Source organism: Leptidea sinapis, chromosome 23 (genome assembly GCF_905404315.1).
Source record: "Leptidea sinapis chromosome 23, ilLepSina1.1, whole genome shotgun sequence".
Taxonomy (NCBI): Eukaryota; Metazoa; Arthropoda; class Insecta; order Lepidoptera; family Pieridae; genus Leptidea; species Leptidea sinapis.
Genome location: NC_066287.1, coordinates 12,803,838 through 12,828,809, shown reverse-complemented (window position 1 = coordinate 12,828,809; position 24,972 = coordinate 12,803,838). Strand labels below are relative to the sequence as shown.

The 24,972-nt window shown below is 37.1% G+C and overlaps 1 protein-coding gene and 1 pseudogene across 2 annotated transcripts in view; both read left to right on the top strand.

The window, feature by feature from the left end:
* LOC126971102 (transient receptor potential cation channel subfamily V member 5) overlaps positions 1-24,972 on the top strand; it is an 85,808-nt gene that overhangs the window by 47,568 nt on the left and 13,268 nt on the right. For both annotated transcript variants that reach the window (XM_050817251.1, XM_050817250.1), the window contains 4 exons: positions 29-153; positions 15,177-15,311; positions 16,556-16,665; positions 22,118-22,299. In XM_050817251.1, the coding sequence (XP_050673208.1) occupies positions 29-153; positions 15,177-15,311; positions 16,556-16,665; positions 22,118-22,299 (552 nt within the window). The remainder of the gene's footprint in view (positions 1-28; positions 154-15,176; positions 15,312-16,555; positions 16,666-22,117; positions 22,300-24,972) is intronic.
* Positions 9,127-12,340, top strand: LOC126971123 (uncharacterized; annotated as a pseudogene).

Below are 24,972 nucleotides of genomic sequence, written 5' to 3'. Positions count from 1 at the left end.
GAAATGACTTCATATTTAATCATTTTAGGTGCGAATATCGTCGGAATTGTTACTCTGGTTTGGAGCACTAATTTACATCGGAGCTGCTTTACGTGAAGCCAAGTTCCTTGGTCTCAAAATGTTTATCGAAAACCTCAGCACAGTGCCATCGAGGTTTGCTATTTATATACATTGTAATGTTTTTTTGCTAACTTAATTTGCGTCATGACAGTAATATGTTTTATGCGATGTATATTATTAGTATATTACTGCAGCGGCCAGGAAAAGAGGCATTTATGGACGAACATGTTAATATGGGCCGCGGCTTCGTTTCGGGTCACAAATCGATGGCTCCTACGTAAATAATCGTATCCCACAAAACAGTCATTTTTACTTTTTTGTATTTTCTTAATGAACTAAATGAGTACTATAAACTGTGTAAATTTCAAAATGAAATAATAAAGAATAAGGCTTTTATGTTTTAGTTTTCTATCGTATGTTGTTTTTCCATGCGACGTAACTGATTGTATTTACTCTGGCTATACTTTACGCGGGAGGAGTGTGCGGATGAGGTGAAGCGCTGCGTATCTTATGTATCACTTACCGGTTAATACGTTGAACTTGCACATGCTCTAGTCACAAATTTTTATTTAATTTGATGTGATAATTATTGATTGGTTTTACATTGAGCATTTAGCATCGGGAAAGTTGAATATTATAAAATATTCCCGAGCATAAAAACCCTATGATATTGCTTGTGGATCGGTCTAAAATGCCTTGAATGTTTGTGACGTACATAAAACTGAAGAGGATCACTGCATTTCAAACAATAACACTGGAAACAGACTATTGGATAAGTAAATTTATTGAATAAGGCGTTACTTTGCGGAAATCCATAATTATACAAATTATTTAAGTTTTCTTTAGTGTTAATTCCGCCAATATTTGTCTTTAAAACAATTCGACACGTGTTTCGCCTCTACACGAGGCATCCTCAGGACGTGTTGTCTCGCCAAAATCTGGCACGAGACTGAATCAAATGAGCCGGAAGCCGCTCTTTTATACCCTCGCCCCATGAAATGACGCGCTGTGATTGGTCGGCTGTTGTGACGTATTACCCCCGGAAGAGACACGTAACAAAGGTGATGGGACTAAATTTGTTTGTTCATTCAACAATGTAAACATATTGTTATTTTTGTGTTTTATTATTTCTAATTGCTCTAACACATTTAAGCGAAATCCTTTTTCACATGTATGCAAAATATTAAAATTATTATTGTTTCCGAGTGAGTGACCTGTATCAATTAAATGTTTCGCGAAGTTTGATTTTTCGGGATGATTATTCGTAAATGCGGCAATATGTTCCTTTAATCTAATTTCGAAATTTCGACCTGTTTGACCTATATATACCCCGTTACAAGTGTCACAACTTAGTTTATAAACGCCGGATTTTTCGGAATTATTTAATCGATCTTTGCCATTACATATTCGACTGACATTGTGATTCGTTCGGAAGGACACATTAATATTGTTTTTCCTAAATATTTTAGCTATTTTATCCGATATTGGACCAATATATGTCAAACTACCCACATATTTAGTATTTGATTGTGGTGGGACGGGATAAAGTTCTGAATTAATTAAACGTTTTTGTTTATTTTTAATTAATTTGTTCACTAACTGTTTTGTATAGCCGTTGGAAACCGCGATTTGGTATATTGTATTAAGTTCTTTCGCGAAGCTGTCACGGGACAGTGGGACTGACATTAATCTGTGAACATAGCAGCGGAAGGCCGCTAGTTTATGTTGTACGGGGTGGCAAGATGACGCGGGAATAGCAATATCTGTATATGACGGCTTTCTATAGATTTTGAATTCTAATTTATTATTTACTCTTGTTAATGTTAAATCCAAAAAATTTAGAGATTGGTTTGATTCGAATTCCAATTTAAACTTTATTTTTGGGTGGATCTTATTAATTTTATTAATGAATAGATTGATTTGACGTTCGGTGCCTGTCCAGCAAATTATTATGTCGTCAACGTATCGGTAATAAAACAGGATATGTGGGTCTCTCACCACGTAATTACACTCAAAATTATCCATAAATATTTCAGCCATAATTGGACTTAATGGTGATCCCATTGCTTATCCTTCCTTTTGGCGATAGAATTGATTTTTAAATTTAAAATAATTTTGTTTCATACATAACCTAGTAAGATTGATGATGTCATCCTTTTCACCGGGATGTATCCTCTGTTTTTCAAAGAGATCATCAAGGATAATTAAAGTTTGTTCATATGGAACATTGGTAAATAAACTATCTACATCGAGAGACAATAATTTGGCATTTGGTGGAAGGTTGGTATTTTTTACTTTATTTATCAAATCTAGACTATTTTTCAAACTATACTGAGGATTGAATAATGATTTGTTTTTTATTATTACGTTAAGTTTTTTGGCAAGGTCGTACGTCGGGGCACCGATATAAGAAACTACTGGACGGACAGGATTATTTTCTTTGTGAATTTTAGGTAAACCGTATAAGATGGGAGGTCGCGGATTCATGGGAACTACGTATTTTAATTTACTTGGAGAAATAAATGACAAATTTTTAATGGACTGGATTGAAATGACTAGTCATTTCAAAAGCCGATAAAGGTAATTGCATTGTTATTCTAAATAAAAACGATTATGAACAGAAAGTAAATGATATAATACAAACCGACGATTTTGAACGTCTGAACTCGGAACCCACTAAAAACTTTACTTCAGAATTAAAAGAGTCCATTAAAAATTTGTCTAATGACTAGTCATTTCAAAAGCCGATAAAGGTAATTGCATTGTTATTCTAAATAAAAACGATTATGAACAGAAAGTAAATGATATAATACAAACCGACGATTTTGAACGTCTGAACTCGGACCCCACTAAAAACTTTACTTCAGAATTAAAAGAGTCCATTAAAAATTTGTCATTTATTTCTCCAAGTAAATTAAAATACGTAGTTCCCATGAATCCGCGACCTCCCATCTTATACGGTTTACCTAAAATTCACAAAGAAAATAATCCTGTCCGTCCAGTAGTTTCTTATATCGGTGCCCCGACGTACGACCTTGCCAAAAAACTTAACGTAATAATAAAAAACAAATCATTATTCAATCCTCAGTATAGTTTGAAAAATAGTCTAGATTTGATAAATAAAGTAAAAAATACCAACCTTCCACCAAATGCCAAATTATTGTCTCTCGATGTAGATAGTTTATTTACCAATGTTCCATATGAACAAACTTTAATTATCCTTGATGATCTCTTTGAAAAACAGAGGATACATCCCGGTGAAAAGGATGACATCATCAATCTTACTAGGTTATGTATGAAACAAAATTATTTTAAATTTAAAAATCAATTCTATCGCCAAAAGGAAGGATAAGCAATGGGATCACCATTAAGTCCAATTATGGCTGAAATATTTATGGATAATTTTGAGTGTAATTACGTGGTGAGAGACCCACATATCCTGTTTTATTACCGATACGTTGACGACATAATAATTTGCTGGACAGGCACCGAACGTCAAATCAATCTATTCATTAATAAAATTAATAAGATCCACCCAAAAATAAAGTTTAAATTGGAATTCGAATCAAACCAATCTCTAAATTTTTTGGATTTAACATTAACAAGAGTAAATAATAAATTAGAATTCAAAATCTATAGAAAGCCGTCATATACAGATATTGCTATTCCCGCGTCATCTTGCCACCCCGTACAACATAAACTAGCGGCCTTCCGCTGCTATGTTCACAGATTAATGTCAGTCCCACTGTCCCGTGACAGCTTCGCGAAAGAACTTAATACAATATACCAAATCGCGGTTTCCAACGGCTATACAAAACAGTTAGTGAACAAATTAATTAAAAATAAACAAAAACGTTTAATTAATTCAGAACTTTATCCCGTCCCACCACAATCAAATACTAAATATGTGGGTAGTTTGACATATATTGGTCCAATATCGGATAAAATAGCTAAAATATTTAAGAAAAACAATATTAATGTGTCCTTCCGAACGAATCACAATGTCAGTCGAATATGTAATGGCAAAGATCGATTAAATAATTCCGAAAAATCCGGCGTTTATAAACTAAGTTGTGACACTTGTAACGGGGTATATATAGGTCAAACAGGTCGAAATTTCGAAATTAGATTAAAGGAACATATTGCCGCATTTACGAATAATCATCCCGAAAAATCAAACTTCGCGAAACATTTAATTGATACAGGTCACTCACTCGGAAACAATAATAATTTTAATATTTTGCATACATGTGAAAAAGGATTTCGCTTAAATGTGTTAGAGCAATTAGAAATAATAAAACACAAAAATAACAATATGTTTACATTGTTGAATGAACAAACAAATTTAGTCCCATCACCTTTGTTACGTGTCTCTTCCGGGGGTAATACGTCACAACAGCCGACCAATCACAGCGCGTCATTTCATGGGGCGAGGGTATAAAAGAGCGGCTTCCGGCTCATTTGATTCAGTCTCGTGCCAGATTTTGGCGAGACAACACGTCCTGAGGATGCCTCGTGTAGAGGCGAAACACGTGTCGAATTGTTTTAAAGACAAATATTGGCGGAATTAACACTAAAGAAAACTTAAATAATTTGTATTGGATAAGTATTTTTAACGTTTTTTATGATTTTTACTCGTAGATTACAAAAATACCGTTTTTAGTTATTACTTATACTTATCAATGAAATCAAGTAAGACTATGGTTAGTATCACTTACGATTATATATGTACGTTGTTTTTATCTAAAATTATATCGTATGTAACTCAAACAATTTTTTACTTCGTTCATTATAAAAAGTTATTTATAGTATCTAATACTTACACTTTTTTACTTTGTTCGCATAAGAGTGTTTACTATCGTATTTATAACTTAACATAATTTACGTTGCTTTATCTCTTATCGTAACTAGCAATACGATAGTATACATGGGACTCTATAAAAATAATGGTGTCGTAAGTCAGATTTTCTTTTGTTTCAGACACTCCATTTCCAACCTATGATGTACTCCACCATTATTGATGTGTCTAACTATTTATGATAATGGTCAATATGATGTTAGTCTTAATTTAGGTATTAATTTATTTTTTATTTTTAGTAAATATTGTGTGGTGATTGTTATACTCTGATTTAAGATGAAGAATCATTCGACGTTATTACATCGTCTACGAGTAGGTAGCACCTAGAAGGTACATCAGCAGAAAATAATACGGCTGTAAATAATAGCGTAACACCTTCTTCTTCTCCGAGCTGCTCTATTTCATATTTATATATTTTATTGAGGGCCCTCTTCACTTTCTCTCATATGTAAATGATATACATAAATGCATAAATTACTGCATGTGTTATCAATTTGCAGATGATACATGCCTTCTGATCGCTGATAAAGATCTTAAATTTGCTCGCGACCACCTGCAGGCTGATTTTAATTCATTGAATAAGTGGTGTCACGATACGGGTTTAGTTATTAACCCAGGTAAAACTAAGCTAATAATCATAAGATCACCAAACCTCGCAAAAGGTCCAATGGATGACATTCTTGCCCACGACCATAGTTGTTTGCACTCAAATAACAGCATTTGTAAATGCCCCGCTATCGAAGTAGTCGACTCTGTTACATATATAGGCCTACATATAGATAGTAAATTTAATTGGAATAACCACATTGAATACGTCTGCAATAAGCTTAGGCAATTTTTAGCTAATATGACGATTTTAAGAAATCGTTTACCCTTTAATGTAAAATTAATGTTATATAATTCTCTAGCTCAATCTTATATACAATATGGTTTGAGTAGTTACGGACGTACATATAACTCCTATTTGAATGAAATATTTAAGCTTCAAAAAAGAATATTAAAACTTTTGCCTAACAAAAATCATAGTGACTATCCCGAAACTGAACTTTTTAAACATTGCAAAATTTTACTGGTGCAGGTACTGATGAAATATTCAATGTTAAAAGAAAACTTTCAATACTAAATACTGGGATAAAGTACAACTCCGAGCGCGCTCAATAGATATGGCGAACGAACGAATGCTTACCTAGTTCCTCGCCTAATTAATGAATTACCCACTGATGTACGGAACTGTATAAATCCTTGTAATATTAAGAAAAAACTGAAGTCATACTTTTTAAGTCACTTAAAATAAATACATTTACACAATTTATCTAACTGGCACTAATGTTCTGTAGTTAATGTACCTAGATTTAACTCTTTGTTAGCATATATTACAAGCCCGTGTCGTTTTCTGATGCTAGCTTTAAGTATTTTCTTTTGTAAACTTTAATGTAAATAAATAAATAAAAAAAAAAATTAATCATTACTGATTGCACGAACGAATTTTTGTCCGTACTTTATCGAAGCTATTGCTTTACAAGAACCGCTGTCCCAGCATTCCGTTTTTTCCTGCTATTGAGCACCTCAAGCAAATACAACACTGTGTCAACTTAAGTCAAAATCTTAAGAGGAGAGTTTATATCCATATTGAATTTCGTCGTAAATACACAATTCAATGTAAATTACCTTTACCTGGTTGTGAAAACAATACCATAGTCTATTGACTATTCCTCACGTGACTGAGGTATTCCTCACGTGTGTAAAAAGCAGTTTCTAGTAACACTTGGGATTCATGAGTAATTCGTGTATACCACAATAAGTAAAACCAACTTACCAAGTGGAACTTTAGAAAACGATGTATGATGATCGGAGTAAGAACGAAAACCACCCCCACATAGTTATAGATGACGTTAAGAAAAGTATTATCATTCATTAAAGAACTCACTGTATAAGAAAAGACACATAAAAAATGTATTTAGAGGGTGATTGAAACTTTCAAAAGTTTTTCGTTATGTATAAGGAATGGTTCAATCCTTTGTTTGAAATTGAGTTTCTTTATCTCAAAAAATTACTAATGTGACATATGCCATAAACCCACGTTTATAATTTCCACAAATAAATAACGTGAGGTCATAAAATTCATATTTCTAATAAATCATACGACGGGCGCTAAAAACAGCAAACAAAAAAGAGGCAATATCATCTGAAGGCAAAATTATAGCAGCCACGTTTGATTTTCAAAAAGTTTCAATCTCGCCCTGTGGGTTAATTAGTGTATTTTATTATAAACGAAAGTTAGGGACTACTAATTTTACCGTATTTGATCTTGTGGGTGAAGGAAAAAGAGGAGTAAACGAAGTGGCTAGTTGTTTAACGGATTTTGTAGCAAATGGTATTGTTGCGTAGCAACGCTGCAACGTAAATGACGAGAGTGTCAAACTTCAAGACAATGTTAATTTCAACGGCTCCGTCAGCAATACTCGTAGCTCAGCGGAAAAGTGTTTACTTTAGACGCTGTAGAACCGGGTTCGATACACCTACCAGTGTATGGAATTTTTTGGGTTTTGTTAAGTTAATGAAAATTTCTAGTAAGTTCAGGATCAAATCGAAGAGAAAAAAAGGGATGGAAGATGTGTAAGCAGGATAAAAATAGTTAAAAGAATTTTCTAGTACAATTTAAATTTAAAGATGGAATGGGAGAATCATTTTAAAAATAGACAGAGGGTATATAAGCCGTACTAAGCGTGGCCTACGGTAGTTCTAGTTCTGACTCGAAAGTGTAAAGAAGAAGAAGAAGAAAAGAAGAAGTAGTAAAAAGTGGAAGTGTTAAAAGAAGAAGAAGATAGAAGATACTTACTGTTCGGTGCGGTGTGACGCGTTGAAGGTACCGCCGCCCACAAGAGGAACAGCGGCAGACCGGCGAAGTGTAAGTTCAGAATAAGTGAACGCAAATAAAGACTCGTTCCTATAAGCGGAGTATTATTTCCAATCCCTGACCCACTCCCGTGTCAGTATGCAAGGTGGGGCAGTGGAGTTTCGGTGTTTCTCACACAACTGTATTGGCCAAAATTGGAACCGCATGATCGCTGCATAATATGTTTTTGGCAGAAAAGTATAATATAACGATCAAACACACCTTTCAAGAGAAAGACACAATCAGCAAGAAGGAGACAGCGTGCATTAATTAGAGGAGAATTTAAAAAATAAATGACTATATAAACTCCTTTTGAATGGTTTACATTTTTTCGTTGGGATAAAACAGATGAAAGACTCTACAAGGTAAAAATAAGGGAAATAATTTACAGGGTGATACTGTTCGGTGGACTAAGATTACGAGATTGAAAATACTTGCTGGAGAACCTAATTATATTCTGTATAAATATGATTTGAATGAACAATTGAAGGAGTATATGGTACTTGTGAGAAAAATTAATACCCGGCGCCGACAGCAAATCAACATTTCAGTAAAGCCACTTTACAATAATGTATTTCCGATAGCTCTAGCAAAAAACTGATTTGATTAGTGCTAGCGGTGTTATTCCGGCCTTCCAGTAAAAACTTCAACCTTTAGAAATACTTATGAAATGGATTCAGACTAAGATATTTATATGTTCTCTTAGGTTTATAGGAAATACCGATTGATCCTCATGAAACTTAAGCGATCTCTTTTAGTCTTGATTATCCAAAGTACAAGAAATCCTTAAATTATGTTTTAGATTATTGTGTGATACTAAATAAGCATACATGTGCTCTTCTATAGTTTTTACTACTTTTGTAGACACCTACAAACTAAATGAAACTCAATTTAACTACTAGATCTCTCCTATAAAATATATATGTTAGTAAAAAACTTATAATAAATGCTTAACATAAAGACTATTATATAAAAATGTGATGCTAAATTGTAAGACTAGAACTCTATTGGTAGAATATCTAGTATTAACATTAAGCTCTTATACTATATTATCATATTCTTACTTATTCATTACTTCGCAAAAAAACGTAAACAGTGCAAACGTGCTCTTAACATTTTGAATTATTTAATTTAGTTATAGTTCGATATTTTACTTAAATCTTGTTTAACTTAATTACTTGCATATAAATTAATACTTTGTGATAATCAGTGCAGTGCAAAATACTTGGATAATATTGAAAATTGATATAAAATATTTTCAAGTGAATATTAATAACGACGGTGATTCAAAATTCTTTCGTTGCGACACACAATGAGTTCGTGCTTTGGTTGTCAACATCTCATCAGTGTTACTGATAAAATCTGTTGTTTGGATTGTAAAAATAACTTCCACTACAGCTGTGTTGGATACACAAAGACCTCTTACGGTAAACTTACAGGTAAAGCTAAGACAAACTGGAAGTGTCCAGCCTGTAAGTTACCTCGAAAAAACGACGACGTCAATACTCCTGTGAAGTCAATGTTCGACAGTCCTCCGCCCCCCGCAACCTTACCGTCGACGGCGAGTAACTTAGATGAATATTTTAGAAAAATGGAATTATCGCTTTTATCGAAACTAAAGACTGAGTTGGCCTCTTTAATTGAAGAAAAAATACTTCATCCAGACAAAGGAGGACATCCAGAAAAAAGTAGGTGCAATACCGCAAGTAAAAACACACCTTGATGAAATAACGCAAAGTCTGAGCTTGTTATCAGATAAGTACGATCAATAATGGCAGAAAACCAGCAATCACGGGAAAAGATCAGTAAATTGGAGAAGACAGTTGTAAATATAATAAATAATAAGTGTGTGTATTTAGAGAAGTGCAACGTTGCGCTTGAACAGAAGATCCATGAATTCGAGCAGGCTTCTCTAAATGATCGCATAGAAATAATGGGCATCGAAAAACTACCAGGTGAAAATCTCAAGGAGCTTATTTCTAAGGTTGGGGACACAATCAATGTAAATACTTCAGAAATCGAGTGGGCCAGGCGAGTCACTACCACCCGCCCTCTGAAAACAAGCGCAAAACCGGCACCTATAGTGGTGAAATTCAAGGCCTCAGGAGCTAACTCCCGTGACACCTGGTTGGCGCAGCGCCGTAAAATGATGGAGGTGACGAGTGACAAACTAACAGGTGGATCGGCCACCAACAAAATATACATCAACGAAGCACTTACTAAGGTAACTCGAACCCTGTTGTGGAACACGAAGAAGCAGCTACATGGCGTATACAAGTACATATGGATCTAGTGGTAAAATTCTAGTAAAAAAAAGTGAAGGTGAAAAGTCAATATGCATTCGTAATGAAAGTGAAATCGTGGCCTTACTTAACAAAAACTGAAGTTTTTACTTTTATTTTTATTAATTACCTAATAACTGGTATGTTTGTGTCTAACTATTCTTATAAAATTCAACAATTCATTTCCATTAGACTTAATAATTGATGATGAATCTATTAATTATGTATGTACTGATAGCATAGATAAATGGATAAGTCAAAGTATCTACATAAAAGAACTCTGTATTATTCACGTAAATATTCGTTCAATAAAAAAGTATTTTTCAGAACTTTTAGGAGTTCTTAACGACCGTCTAAATTATATAGATATATTAGTAATAACCGAACCTAACATCAATTATTCTTTGTTAACATTTTATAGCATTCCTGGATTCGATGTTAATGTACATACTCGTTGTGGGCGAAGAGGTGGAGGAGTGTTGGTTTACTCTCGCACGGGGTTGTGCGCGCGGCTTAATCAGAAACCTCTCCTTGTGAGCGGCGAGCGCGCAGCCGAGTTTGTTTCCATTGTTTGCGACTGGCAAGGTGAGCAATTACACGTCATTTCAATATATCGTCCACCAAGATACAATAATAAGAATAAAATCCAAGAATTTTTAACCTACTTTGAAAAACTTTTACAGTCATTATCTACTAGTAACAAAGTAATTATATGCGGGGATATAAACATAAATTTATTAAGAAATACAGAAAAATATGTAAAATATTATGAAGATTTATTAGCCGAACATGGTTTTACAAAATGTATTAAAGACGTGACGAGAAGGGCAATTTTAATGGGTAATGTAGTCGAATCATGTTTAGATCATATATTTATTAAATCATCCTCGGCATTTATCGATTCTGCAGTAATACAACATAAAATATCTGATCATTATTTGGTCGCGGCATCTATACAATGGAAACAGACGCCGAAAGTAACTCACTCGGGCGAGATGTGTGAATCACGCGCTGCGCCCGCCATTACCGCGGCCCAGCGCCGCCGCCGTGTGCTTGATAATAGATTAGTCAGAGAAAAATTATTAGAATCTAACTTCGATTATCTCTTAAATATTGATTGTCCATCAAAATTATACAATGAGCTATCAACTTTATTTAGTGATATATACAACCAATGTTATACAGTGAAAAATATGACTGGAAACAGGGACTTTAGAAATGAAAAGTATTGGTTAAACAACACCTTAAAAAATATGGTTATTGAAAAAGATAGATTATTCAAAATATAATGCAGCAATCCAAACAATATGGTAAAAAGACTAACTTATCTAGTATAAGTACAAGTACAGAAACAAATGCCAAAAGGCAATTTTTAAATGTAACGTAGAACATGACAAAAAAACAATTTTAGATTGTAATAATAATATTTAAAAAATTTGGGATAAAATTAATGAGTTATTGGGTAAAAATAAGCCGTCTTTGGATAATCTAATCATAAGTAACATTACTAAACAAGGCGGCACGCAGGCTGTATGTAATGAATTTGCTGATACATTCTTAAAGAAAATTGATCAAATAAAGCACTCCTGTGATGAAAAATGGCTGGAAAGGAAGACTTATGTTAATTTATCAAATGTGTGTATGAGATGGCAACCGGTTGATGACAAGGACATAAAACTGATAATTAATAAAATTAATACAAATAAATCACCAGGCAGTGATCTTATACGCATGTCTGATTTAAAAATAATTGTTGATAAAATTAGCCCTGTTTTAGCTAAGTTGATAAATCTATCTGTAAAATATCACAAATTTCCACAAAAATTAAAGGAAGCAATCATTCGTCCAGTCTATAAGAGAGGTGATCGTAAAGTATTTTCAAATTATAGACCGATAGCTATACTATCAAGTATTGATAAAATTATGGAAAAATGTGTTGTCAATCAAATAGGAACTTTTTTACAAAAAAATAATATCTTAACGGAATGTCAACATGGCTTCCAGAAAAATAAAAGCACCAACACCTTATTATCAAATTTTACAGACGAAATTAATACACATTTGGAAAATAAAAAAAATATTGCAGATATTTTTTATGATTTTAGAAAGGCTTTTGATACCCTACAGACTGAAACCCTCTTAAATGGAATGGAGGAGTGTGGCATGGGACAGCCGCTGAACCCTTGGTTCAGCGACTATCTCAGGGCGCGCTCTTACCGTGTTAAAGTCGGCGACACGTTTAGCGAGGAGAAACAAGTAAACTGCGGCGTCCCCCAGGGTTCCGTGTGTGGGCCCGTGTGCTACCTGATGCACGTAAATAGTCTCTGTGGAGTATTACGTCACTGCTCCGCCCACATGTTTGCCGATGACCTTTGTACTCTGAGCGCTAGTACCGACCTCGCGGAAATGTGTCGCCGGGTTCAAGAGGATGTGGATGCGGTAGTTAAATGGTCACATGATAACGGCATCATAATAAACGCTGACAAAACAAAGATGATAATTATTCACTCCCCGTATTTACGATCTATTGATAATCCACCTCCTCTGATTGCACACGGCTTTAATTGCTTCCATAATAAGAAAATTAACTGCACATGTAATCCTATCGAAAAAGTTAATTGTGTAAATTACCTGGAGTAAAAATAGATACCTCTTTTTCCTAGGATTCCCACATAGAATACGTATGTAAAAAATTAAGAATATTACTGGAAAAGTTTTATCATTTAAGTATTAAAGTCCCCTTACCAATACTAAAATGTTTATATTTTGCACTAGTGGATTCTATAATAAGTTACGCTCTTGATTGCTATGGATTAACATTTAAAACATATATAGATAAAATAGAATCATTGCAAACAAGATTTTTAAAACTACTCGTAAATAAAAAGACAAAGAATCAATGTAAAGGAGGTTACTCTAAACTATATAAAATATGTAAAATTTTACCGGCTAGCCTGAAACATAAATATCTTCTACTTGTAAACAATTATAGTAAACAGGATCGTTTCACTAATTTGGTGCAACATAAGACTGGCACAAGGTCATTGTCTAAAGGTAAATTTGAAATACCCATGGTACAAAATTACTATGGAGATAGAACATTAAAAAAACGAGTTCCATACTTACTCAACAGTTTACCCGAGGACATAAGACGTGAGCCTACACTTGTTAAATTTAAAAGTTTACTAAAAAAATATTTGTTAAATACGTTATAACCATTTATGTAAATTAATTGTATCAATAACTTACTTAATAATTTATAAGCTATGTTTATGTAAAGCGAATTACCTGCAGTCAAACTGCGTAAGCAGTTTTGCGGGGCATGGTAAAAAATAAATTGTAACTTTCATGATTAAATATATTACATACATACATTATCACCATATAAGAAAACTAATAGTAATTACATAAATTAAAATAAATTTTTATTAGTTTGTTAAAGATGACATTTACACAAAAAATATTTGTTTTCTTTTTGACCTATAATTGTTTTTATTCTAGTTATATTCATAGAAAATAAAATGATCGAAAGTTATTTTTGGTCACTAACTATTATTGTATAAGAAACGTTCTCTTCAAAATAAATATTGCAAAGTAAACTTGACTGTTTTTTATGAAAATAAAAAACGAGACGAGCAGTACGTTCAGATTATAATTGATACGCCCGACCCATTACTCTGTAGTACCGCTTGCAGGATTCTTGAAAAACCCAAATATTCTGAGCGGCTACTAATTACTTCTACAATTGCGCCCGTCACCTTGAGACATAAGATGTTAATTCTCATTTGCCCGGTAATATCATTGGCTACGGCGCCCCACAGATGGAAACACAGTACTGTTTACAAATTACTGCTTCACGCCAGAAATAGGCGCCGTTGTGGTACCCATAACTAGCTGGCATTCTGTGCAAAGTAGCCTCCCACTGTTTTTTACAATCTTATTTTAACTATTGAATTATGATACTTCATATCCAGCTGTCAAATTTAAAGATTATTATAATTATAAATACAATTTTAAAACCTAATCATCACTTACAATATCAAAATAAAATACTATGTACGAAGTAAATCATAGCATGTGTATGTTACGTCTAAATTTATTTAAATAACATCATTGTAAGCTACCGCAAGTTTTATATATGATATTTTAATAAAATTTCAACCAGGCGTAAAAAATCGTAAGTATGACATACGTTCCTTTACCATATGCATATCCAATGTAAACTGTCGTAACTGCAATATTTAAAAAACTACAAATAATTAGTATTTCATTCCCACTTCATATTGTAAATTCCTATGTTATCTATGCATATTGTAAATTTCAAAACAAAAGATATAAATTCAACGTTACGATGCAAGATAACATCTTTAAAGCTCTGTCCTGAAAAGTTTGCATATCAAACATACGACTATATACGTAGGAGCCATCGATATGTAAGTCCATGGTTGCCTAGTTGTGGCCAAACCTTGTTAATAAGTACTTTTCTCAAATAATGCTCCGAAATTAAAACTAAACGGCTCTTACCACCTCTTAAACTTCAGCTGGTGTTAAAATAAGTTGATCACACTCATCGTGTTCACCTGAACTCCTTTTGTCACATACAACAATAATTGTGTTAAAACCAATAAAGAATTTTATTTGTATTATTTATATACAATACAATTTTCTATATCTTATGTTACTAAAACAAATACCATAATAATATAATAAAAAAAGGAAAAAGTACCAATTATAGATTTTACGTATTAATTGAAATAAAAGAAAAACTACTAATTTGACTAACGCAGATTGAGTACCAGTTAAGTGCTAATTCATAATGGTCCGCTAACTTTAAACAGGCGCTTAGGAGTGTTTTTTCTCATTCTGACTTAGGTCAATAAGAAGAAAACTGAGTGAGAATTAGCAATGCTTTAAGTTAGCAGACTATTATGAATAAGGGGGTAAGAATATATCAAGCTTTTTTCAATCAATTAGTGTTAAAGTATCAAAAACATGCAATTACATTGGAATATAATAATTATGCAGTATTAATAATAACTTGTTTAAAATATATAATAAGTGCATATAAAAACCTTTGTAGGGTGATGTTCTTATTCTCGTGCCTGCTCATGGTTGCGCTCCCAACACTACGACTGTGGTGTGCTGAAGAAGAAGAGGACCATCTAGCCGTCATCATCATGCTAACGACTGCACCATATTTTTTATTCTTTTGTCGGTAAGAGGATTACAGCATTATTTTGAGGTAGAAGATTATTACTAGGGATGATACGGATAGTGGTTTGACCGGGTACCGGATATTCGGCAGCTACGAGGTAGGAGCGCCTGATATCCGGCTATTAGCTACCGGTTCCACAACGCGATCAGTATCTGAATATAGGCGCGGTGACCGAGATCCAAGATGAAACTACATTCAAATACACACGTGTAGCTCAGGACAATTTTTGAGAGTGTTCAATGAAGTGGCGAAGGATAATAATAAGTAGTAAGATATTGGCGATCAATTAAAACAAAATACAATTACTAATATATGACCCATATATTTGGTGTGAAGTTAATTTGAGTCAGTATCCGCATTTATAAAGTTTGCTACAATTGATCTTTCACCACCTGACAGTAGCGTTGACACCAAAAGGCTATTTTCAGAAACTGGTCGAAGCCACGCTTTCGCCACAAATAAAATATGAAAAACAAAATTTTATGAACGATGTGGGACTCGAACCCACGACCTACGGCATAGGACCGTGCCGGTGCTCTAACCAACTGAGCTAACCGTTCGAGTGACGTATCGTTATAAAATCTTGTATGCTTTGTTCAACTCTCAGGTTGTGTCTTCATGAGATTAGATTTACAAGAGCTACATCTCAAGTCAATTTCCTAACATGCAAATATTGTGGTTGAGCAGGTTATCAACTGTAAAGTAGATCCTGTAGATGAAGCCACAACCTGAGAGTTGAACGAAGCATAAAATATTTTACAACGATATGTCACTCAAACGGTTAGCTCAGTTGGTTAGAGCACCGGCACGGTCCTATGCTATGATCCTGTAGATGAAGCCACAACCTGAGAGTTGAACGAAGCATAAAATATTTTACAACGATACGTCACTCAAACGGTTAGCTCAGTTGTTTAGAGCACCGGCACGGAACGCCGGAGGTGGGTTCGAGTCCCGCATCGTTCATAAAATTTTGTATTTCAATTTTTATTTGTGTATTAATCATAGAAGTGAGGGTTATCACTTTAAAAACATAATAAATTACTTATAGTGATATTAATTGCCTTGTGTATAGTAATGAGAATTCTTGAATTTTACCAGTATTTTGATAGCTTCATCTCCAATTATTACTTCTGATTGCAAGAATATTATATTACAATTAAATTTAATTCCAGTACCTACTTGTATAATAATAATAAATTGAAGTTCAATTGTTTATTTTATACTCAATACAGTTTTAATTTCAGAGGATTCAAGACAGTCGGGCCTTTCGTTGTCATGATATACAGAATGGTGATGGGAGACTTGCTACGGTTTGTGTGTATCTATCTAGTGTTTGTGATGGGCTTCTCTCAGGGTAAGTCTTATTTGTTTTGTTTTGCTTGTATACTAACACTCTGTTTGCGAAGTATGTTATGAAGAGTTTTAGAAACAAAACTGTCGCTCAAGTATCGTAGTCTCTATGATATGTCGCGTTGTACAATATGTGTTTGGTAAGAGGCACGCAGCTGTTGTAAAGCGCAAAGCGCCAGTACCTAAAGTACCCAAGATACCTAACGTACCCTAGGTACCTAACGTACCCAAGATACCTAACGTACCCTAGGTACCTAACGTACCCTACGTACCTAACGTACCCAAGATACCTAACGTATCCTAGGTACCTAACGTACCCAAGATACCTAACGTACCCAAGGTACCTAACGTACCCAAGGTACCTAACGTACCCTAGGTACCCAACGTACCCTAGGTACCTATCGTACCCTAGGTGCCTAACGTACCCAAGATACCTAACGTACCCTAGGTACCTAACGTACCCAAGATACCTAACGTACCCTAGGTACTTAACGTACCCAAGGTACCTAACGTATCCTAGGTACCTAACGTACCCTAGGTACCTATCGTACCCTAGGTGCCTAACGTACCCAAGATACCTAACGTACCCTAGGTACCTAACGTACCCTAGGTACTTAACGTACCCAAGGTACCTAACGTACCCTAGGTACCTAACGTACCCTAGGTACCTAACGTACCCAAGTAACCTAACGTACCCTAGGTACCTAACGTACCCAAGTAACCTAACGTACCCTAGGTACCTAACGTAACCTAGGTACCTAACGTATCCTAGGTACCTAACGTACCCTAGGTACCTAACGTACCCTAGGTACCTAACGTACACAAGATACCTAACATACCCTAGGTACCTAACGTACCCTAGGTACCTAACGTACCCTAGGTACCTAACGTACCCTAGGTACCTAACGTACCCTAGGTACCTAACGTACCCTAGGTACCTAACGTACCCTAGGTACCTAACGTACCCAAGATACCTAACGTACCCTAGGTACCTAACGTACCCAAGATACCTAACGTACCCTAGGTACCTAACGTACCCTACGTACCTAACGTACCCAAGATACCTAACGTATCCTAGGTACCTAACGTACCCAAGATACCTAACGTACCCAAGGTACCTAACGTACCCAAGGTACCTAACGTACCCTAGGTACCCAACGTACCCTAGGTACCTATCGTACCCTAGGTGCCTAACGTACCCAAGATACCTAACGTACCCTAGGTACCTAACGTACCCAAGATACCTAACGTACCCTAGGTACTTAACGTACCCAAGGTACCTAACGTATCCTAGGTACCTAACGTACCCTAGGTACCTATCGTACCCTAGGTGCCTAACGTACCCAAGATACCTAACGTACCCTAGGTACCTAACGTACCCTAGGTACTTAACGTACCCAAGGTACCTAACGTACCCTAGGTACCTAACGTACCCTAGGTACATAACGTACCCTAGGTACCTAACGTTCCCAAGGTACCTAACGTACCCAAGGTACCTAACGTACCCAAGGTACCTAACGTACCCTAGGTACCTAACGTACCCAAGGTACCTAACGTCCCAAGGTACCTAACGCCATTCCTAGATTAAAAATTAAGGTAGCGTGGGGTTATTCTCTTTGGACATCTTTATGTCGCCGATTTCAAACTCGAAGTTGAATTTTAGTAATAATAATCAACAACTTTACCGAAAAAAGTTGTTATAGTTTTTACAAACAAAACTTTTGCTCGAGTAAGTTTAAGGACTTTATTAGAATCATCTCCGGTATACGTTATAAATATTAACGGTTGTGATTAGATAGATTAGATCAATTAGATCTACGATTCAATCATCATCTTATTATAATCTGTGGAATAAAAAAAAAACTATAGAATTACTTTTTTTTTTTTTTATGGAATAGGAGGACAAACGAGCGTACGGGTCACCTGGTGTTAAGTGATCACCGCCGCCCACATTCTCTTGCAACACCAGAGGAATCACAAGAGCGTTGCCGGCCTTTAAGGAAGGTGTACGCGCTTTTTTTGAAGGTACCCATGTCGTATCGTCCCGGAAACACCGCACAAGGAAGCTCATTCCACAGCTTTGTAGTACGAGGGAGAAAGCTTCTTGAAAACCGCACTGTGGAGGACCGCCACACATCCAGATGGTGGGGATGATATCCTAACTTGTGGCGTGTCGTGCGATGGTGAAATTCGGCGGCAGGAATCAGGTTAAACAGCTCTTCGGAACACTCCCCGTGATAAATGCGGTAGAAGACACACAATGAAGCGACGTCTCTACGCAATGCCAAGTGATACAGCCGTTCACAGAGCACTGAGTCCCCGACAATTCGAGCTGCTCTACGTTGCACGCGGTCAAATGGATCGAGCAGATACTGGGGTGCACCAGACCAAAGATGACAGCAATACTCCATGTGTGGCCGGACCTGCGCTTTGTACAGCGCTAGAATGTGGGCCGGCTTGAAGTATTGCTGTGCTCTATTGATGATGCCCAGCTTCTTCGAAGCCAATTTGGCTTTGCCCTCCAGATGGCCACGGAATTGGCAATCGCTCGAGATTTCGAGACCCAGTATTCCGATACTAGGCGCGGCTTTAAGAGAAGTGTTCTCGAAGAGCGGTGATACTACAAATGGGGTTTTTTTAGTGGTAAACGCGCAAACTTGAGTCTTCTGGGGGTTAAATTGGACAAGGTTCAATTTACCCCATTCCGCGACCTTCTCGAGAGAGGACTCGATAGAAGACACAAGTTTCTCCCGGCACTGGTCGACGATTTCCCGAGAGAGACCTGCATGGCCCGTGTATACGGCATCACCAGTGCTGTCATCTGCATAGCAATGCATGTTGGAGGTGTCCAACAATGATATATTGATATGCAGAAGAAACAGCGTAGGAGATAGCACACAGCCTTGGGGCACTCCAGCATTCACGGGCTTCGGGTTCGAGCAATATCCGTCGACAACGACCTGTATGCTACGCCCAGTGAGGAAGCTGGAGGTCCACTTGCACAAGCTCTCGGGAAGCCCAAATGATGGAAGTTTTGAGAGGAGCGCCTTGTGCCATACACGATCAAAGGCCTTCGCTATATCCAGGCTAACTGCCAGGCCTTCCCCCTTGCTTTCAATAGCCGCCGCCCATCTATGTGTTAGGTATACCAGAAGATCACCTGCCGACCGTCCATGGCGAAAGCCGTACTGTCGGTCGTTGATCAACTGGTGACCCTCTAGGTATACTAAAAGCTGGTGGCTAATTATGCTCTCCATGATTTTGGAGAGCAGGGAGGTGATAGCAATAGGCCTGTAGTTCGCCGGATCCGAACTGTCTTCTTTTTTTTGGATCGGATGGACAAGGGCTGACTTCCATGAGTCAGGGACTACGCCTTTGGAATAAGAGTGCCGGAATAAACGCGTTAGCACCGGCGTCAACTCAAGGGCACACGTTCTAAGCACGATTGGAGAAATGCCATCCGGCCCGCTCAACTTCCTGACGTCCAACGAAAACAGAGCTCGCCTAACAGTTTTCTGTCTGAACTGTACTTCAGGCATGGAGCTCTGACACCGCGGGATGGTCGGCGGTGTTTTTCCATTGTCGTCAAGAGTCGAGTTGGAGGCGAAAAGAGCGCACAGGAGCTCGGCTTTCTCTTTTGCGTATGGGCCAGGGTGTCATTCCTCATGTGCAACGGCGGCATGGACGGCTGGTTGAAGTTACCAAGAGCAGCTTTCGACAACGACCAGAACTTGCGTGTTGCAGTCGGGTAACTGGAAAGCTGCTCGCCGATTTTGACGACGTGCTTAGACTTCGCACGGGCGATTTGCCGCTTAAAAAATCTGGAGGCACGGTTATATTTCCTCTTAAGAACTTTGCAATTCGGATCCTTTGTGCCCAGCACCGCAACCCAAGTTCGATACGCCTGTTTTTTGCAGTCAGATGCTGCTTTAACTGACGCATCGAACCAAGGCTGTGATCTGCCACCAATCGGTACTACAGAGCTTGGTATAAAAATATCCATGCCCTGCAGTATCACATCGCCTACTGCAATGGCGCAGGCACTAGGATCATCTGAAGGGAAACAAACCTTGCCCCAAGGGTAGGATGCAGAAAAGGAACGCATCCTATCCCAATCTGCTGACTTGTAGTGCCAAACGCGGCGGGTCGCTGGTGATCTGCGACGTTGGCGTCGGATAGACACTACACTCCTGACCAGGCAATGGTCGGACGTTCCGAGAGGGGCGTCGACAAAGACCTGGTAACCATCGGGATGTGTAGTCAGCAGAAGAACTAATAAGGACGGCATGTGGCTATCCACATCCGGAAGCCGCGTTGGCGACTCAACCAATTGGGACAGACCATACGCCAATGCAAAATTATGCACAGATCGCCCTGCGTAGTCTGTGGTACGTGATCCAAGCCATTCGGCATTGTGCCCGTTGGAATCACCCAAGACCACGATTTCAGCGGAGGGGATCTGTGCAAGCACGACGTCAATTGCCGCTTGAACGCAGCCCATAAGATGATCGGTTTCTGCGTTACCACTATGGGACCTGTAGACACACGCATAGATACGGACGCGGTCGTCTAAATCTACGCGGAGCCAGAGAGTAGACAGGTCCCTACCCTCAAAATTGCCGAGACGGCGACAGCAGATATCCTCCATAACGTACACACATACCCCGGCATGAGGCAAAAAGTTGTGCTCAATTTTGTACCCGGGGTACGTTAAATATGACGTATCGCTAGGTCGAGATATCTGCGTCTCCGTAAGGAAACACAAGGCCGGCTGCGCCGTCTCAAGGTGGTGGTGGACGGTGATTAAATTGGAGTGAATTCCCCTGATATTGCAAAAGTCCACGTTGAGCGTGGAGCAGGGTGCCGTGGTGTTACTGCCTCGTTTGTCCTCGGTCATGCGCGGTTCTGTGCCCACCCCAGAATACGAAGGGCGGCCCGAGCGAGAGTGCTCGGGGAGGGATTCTCCTGCTCTGGTAGAGCCGGTACCCTCCGGGGTTAATATCTTTTTACGGACCGCTCTCATAATTTGTGGGGGGAGGGGAAGGGCTGGCCTCCGGTCCTCGACACTAACCTATGCGAAACATAGCGGCACTAGGCCGCTACTTTACGCCGGTATTCTGTGCGAGTGTGGTAATTAACCCGGACGAGTCTGGCCCGATTGTGCTGACGTCATAAGACGGCAGCGTGACTCTCCCACTTCTAAAAAGCCCTTAGTCGCCTCTTACGACACCAATGGGCCTGGGACTCCCCTATTCTTTTTACGCCCCGGGGAAAGTACAGGGCAAAGGGGTACTTGTTTTATATATTTTAGCAATTATTGTAGAAAGAGCGATATATATATTTTAATTACTGTCATCATTACTTAATTATATATATTGATCATTTTCCATGAAATCTATAGTACAATTATTATTTAATAAGTAATCCTATAATATCTGTCGAATATATTTTTCCAGCTTACTACATAATATTTCTTTCATTCGACAACCCTAACACACCGGAAGGGGTCGATGACTCTATCTCGAACCCAATGCCCTCACCAATGGAAAGTATAATGGCCATGTTCCTCATGTCTCTCACTTCTTTCTCCGACTACTTCAGCGCGTTTGATAGAACAGACCACGAGACTGAAGCTAAGGTATTATATTAACTAAGGTAATGTCTAAAATAGCAACGGTTTATCATTGTTTTGTTACTTTCGTATATTTCATGTAACATTTATAAAAGAGCGAAGACTTAGATATAGACAAAGTCAAATAACCTTGATTCAATTAGGTTTTGAATCGTCACTGTAAATATTTCAATTAAAATACTGCATTTACCATATGTTGGGAAAAAGTGGGGTCGTGAGAAGAACATATATGAATTCAACGGTAACTCTTTTCAATCAATAGAGTATTTTACAATGGCTGCATTAAATAGGGTATGGACGACCTGACAGCCAAATAATACGTCACCAATTTTTACACGGACAGACATACATTATATATATTATACATACACATACACATACATACAAACATTACACTATATACAACACCGTACTCAACGGCGAGTGTGTTGTCTCTATTACCAAAAAAAATTACGTTTAAAAAACCCGACTTCAAAAACTGAAAGGAAAAAATTAACTTCAATAAATATTTAATTTAATACCCGTCTTGTGCAAACTTAATACGTTTAATATTAATATAATACTTACTCTTGATAGGGTTTAAGTCGGTGCCTGACCGCTTGGGTTGTTTTGTTCTAGACGAAGCTATCCCGCTAAAGTCACGCGTGGCGAGTGTATAAAGGTTACCTGCTTTCACATTTGCCTTGGCAACGACTTCAAACCTATCAAAATGTAATATTTAATTAATATTAAAGGCTTTGCATAAGACGTGTATTAAATTAAATCTTTATTAAGTTATATTTTACTTTTCAGTTTTTTAAGTCGGTTTTTTTAAACGCAGTGTTTCTTATTTTTTAATGTTTGTAATAGATTGTACTGTAATTTACAGTAGGTTTTTTCTAGATTACATCAGGTAAATCATCCAACCATCTACTGTCACGTCGTCTATACCCTGATATATTCTTAGTGAGGTTCAAACACTAGCCTATCTTATGTCACGATGACATAAGCGATGTCATTATTAGCCATTCTTTAGCCATGTGCACATTCTTAGCACTATCATTACCGGTGTTGCAATCAGAAAGTCTCATAAACAAAAGTACAAACGAATGCAATGATCAATAGATGGTTGTTCTCAATAGGATGTATTGAATGTTATTAAGTGCTTCAAAAAGAGATACAGCCTTAGCAAATAACAGTGGTCAAGGATTTGAAATTGGGTATAATTTAATTTAACGACTTGCGAGTATTTGAGTACTTGCAAGAAATCAGATTATTATAGTGCGACAACATTATAAGACATTGATATTATCCTCTGCTTAGTATACTAAGTTTATGATACCAACACCGCTGATTTTCAGCAGCCCCTTGGTGACCCATTGAGTAATTACTATTGTTAAATGATGTAAATGATATTTTTAAACAATCTGCTTCATCTTTAAAACGACAATTTAAAATTGTTCAACGGCTAGATATTACTGTTTTTAACCGACTTCAAAAAGGAGGAGGTTCTCAATTCGTCGGTATGTTCTTTTTTTATGTTTGTTACCTCAAAACTTTCGACTGGGTTAACCGATTTTGATAATTCTTTTTTTATTTGAAAGTTGGTGCTTTCCGTGTGATCCTATTGGTCCAGATCTGATTATGGCATCCATGAGAAAACCATAATAGTCTTAAATTTGCTATACATACGTGGATGATAAATTTACGAATTTCCGATTCAATGATTCCCTTTTTTATTGGAAAGGATATACTACAAAGATAGTTGGGCGAGTGTTTAGTTAGTTTCTCATTACGGAATCCATGACAAAGTAACGGAACTCTTCCACTCTTAGGAGCAAATTAACGATATTCGGCCGAATCTTTTTATGCTATCGTTGTATATATTACATTCATTGCTGCATTGATAAATTTAATATATCTACACATTTTTAGACAAATTGTTAGTTTGTGTACTCCAAATAAAACTGAAATCTAATATATATAAAATTCTCATGTCGCGGTGTTTGTAGTTAAACTCCTTCGAAACGGCTTGACCGATTCTCATGAAATTTTGAGTGGATATTGAGCAGGTCTGAGAATCGGACAACATCTATTTTCCATCCCCCTAAATGTTAAGGGCGCCATATTTTGATTTTTTTAAATTTGTTTGATTATGAGTCAGCATTAAAAAATTCATACAACTTCAAATTTTCATTCATCTACGATCAACAGTTAATTTTGCATCGCGATTTTAACATCGGCAATACAACGTTTGCTGGGTCAGCTAGTTATCTAATAAAATTAATTAATTACAAATAGAAAATATCATTAAGAACGCTGTCGGCAGGTAAGGTGCCCATGAAGCTGGCAACGTTACCTCTTTGTATAGCCAAACTTATCCTTTAACAGAGGTACGTACCAGATCTTGGGTCACCTGTTAAATTGGTTAGACGCCTGGATAACTCTTTTATGGGTTTTTGTGCCGATGAACCCAAAACCCAAGGACCCATCGTCTCCACCCCAAACGGAACAAATATGTAACCATCCGCTTTAGGTTTTCGGCAGTTTCCGCCGCTGCATGTCTCGCTCTAGATGAATGTTCAATATGAGAGGGGGCTAGCGTGTCCACACAAGTCGCATCCCATACCAGTGGCTTTACACCACTCCAAGGAATCAACGTCATGCCATCATCACATGAAATTCCATTCGGCTCTAGGA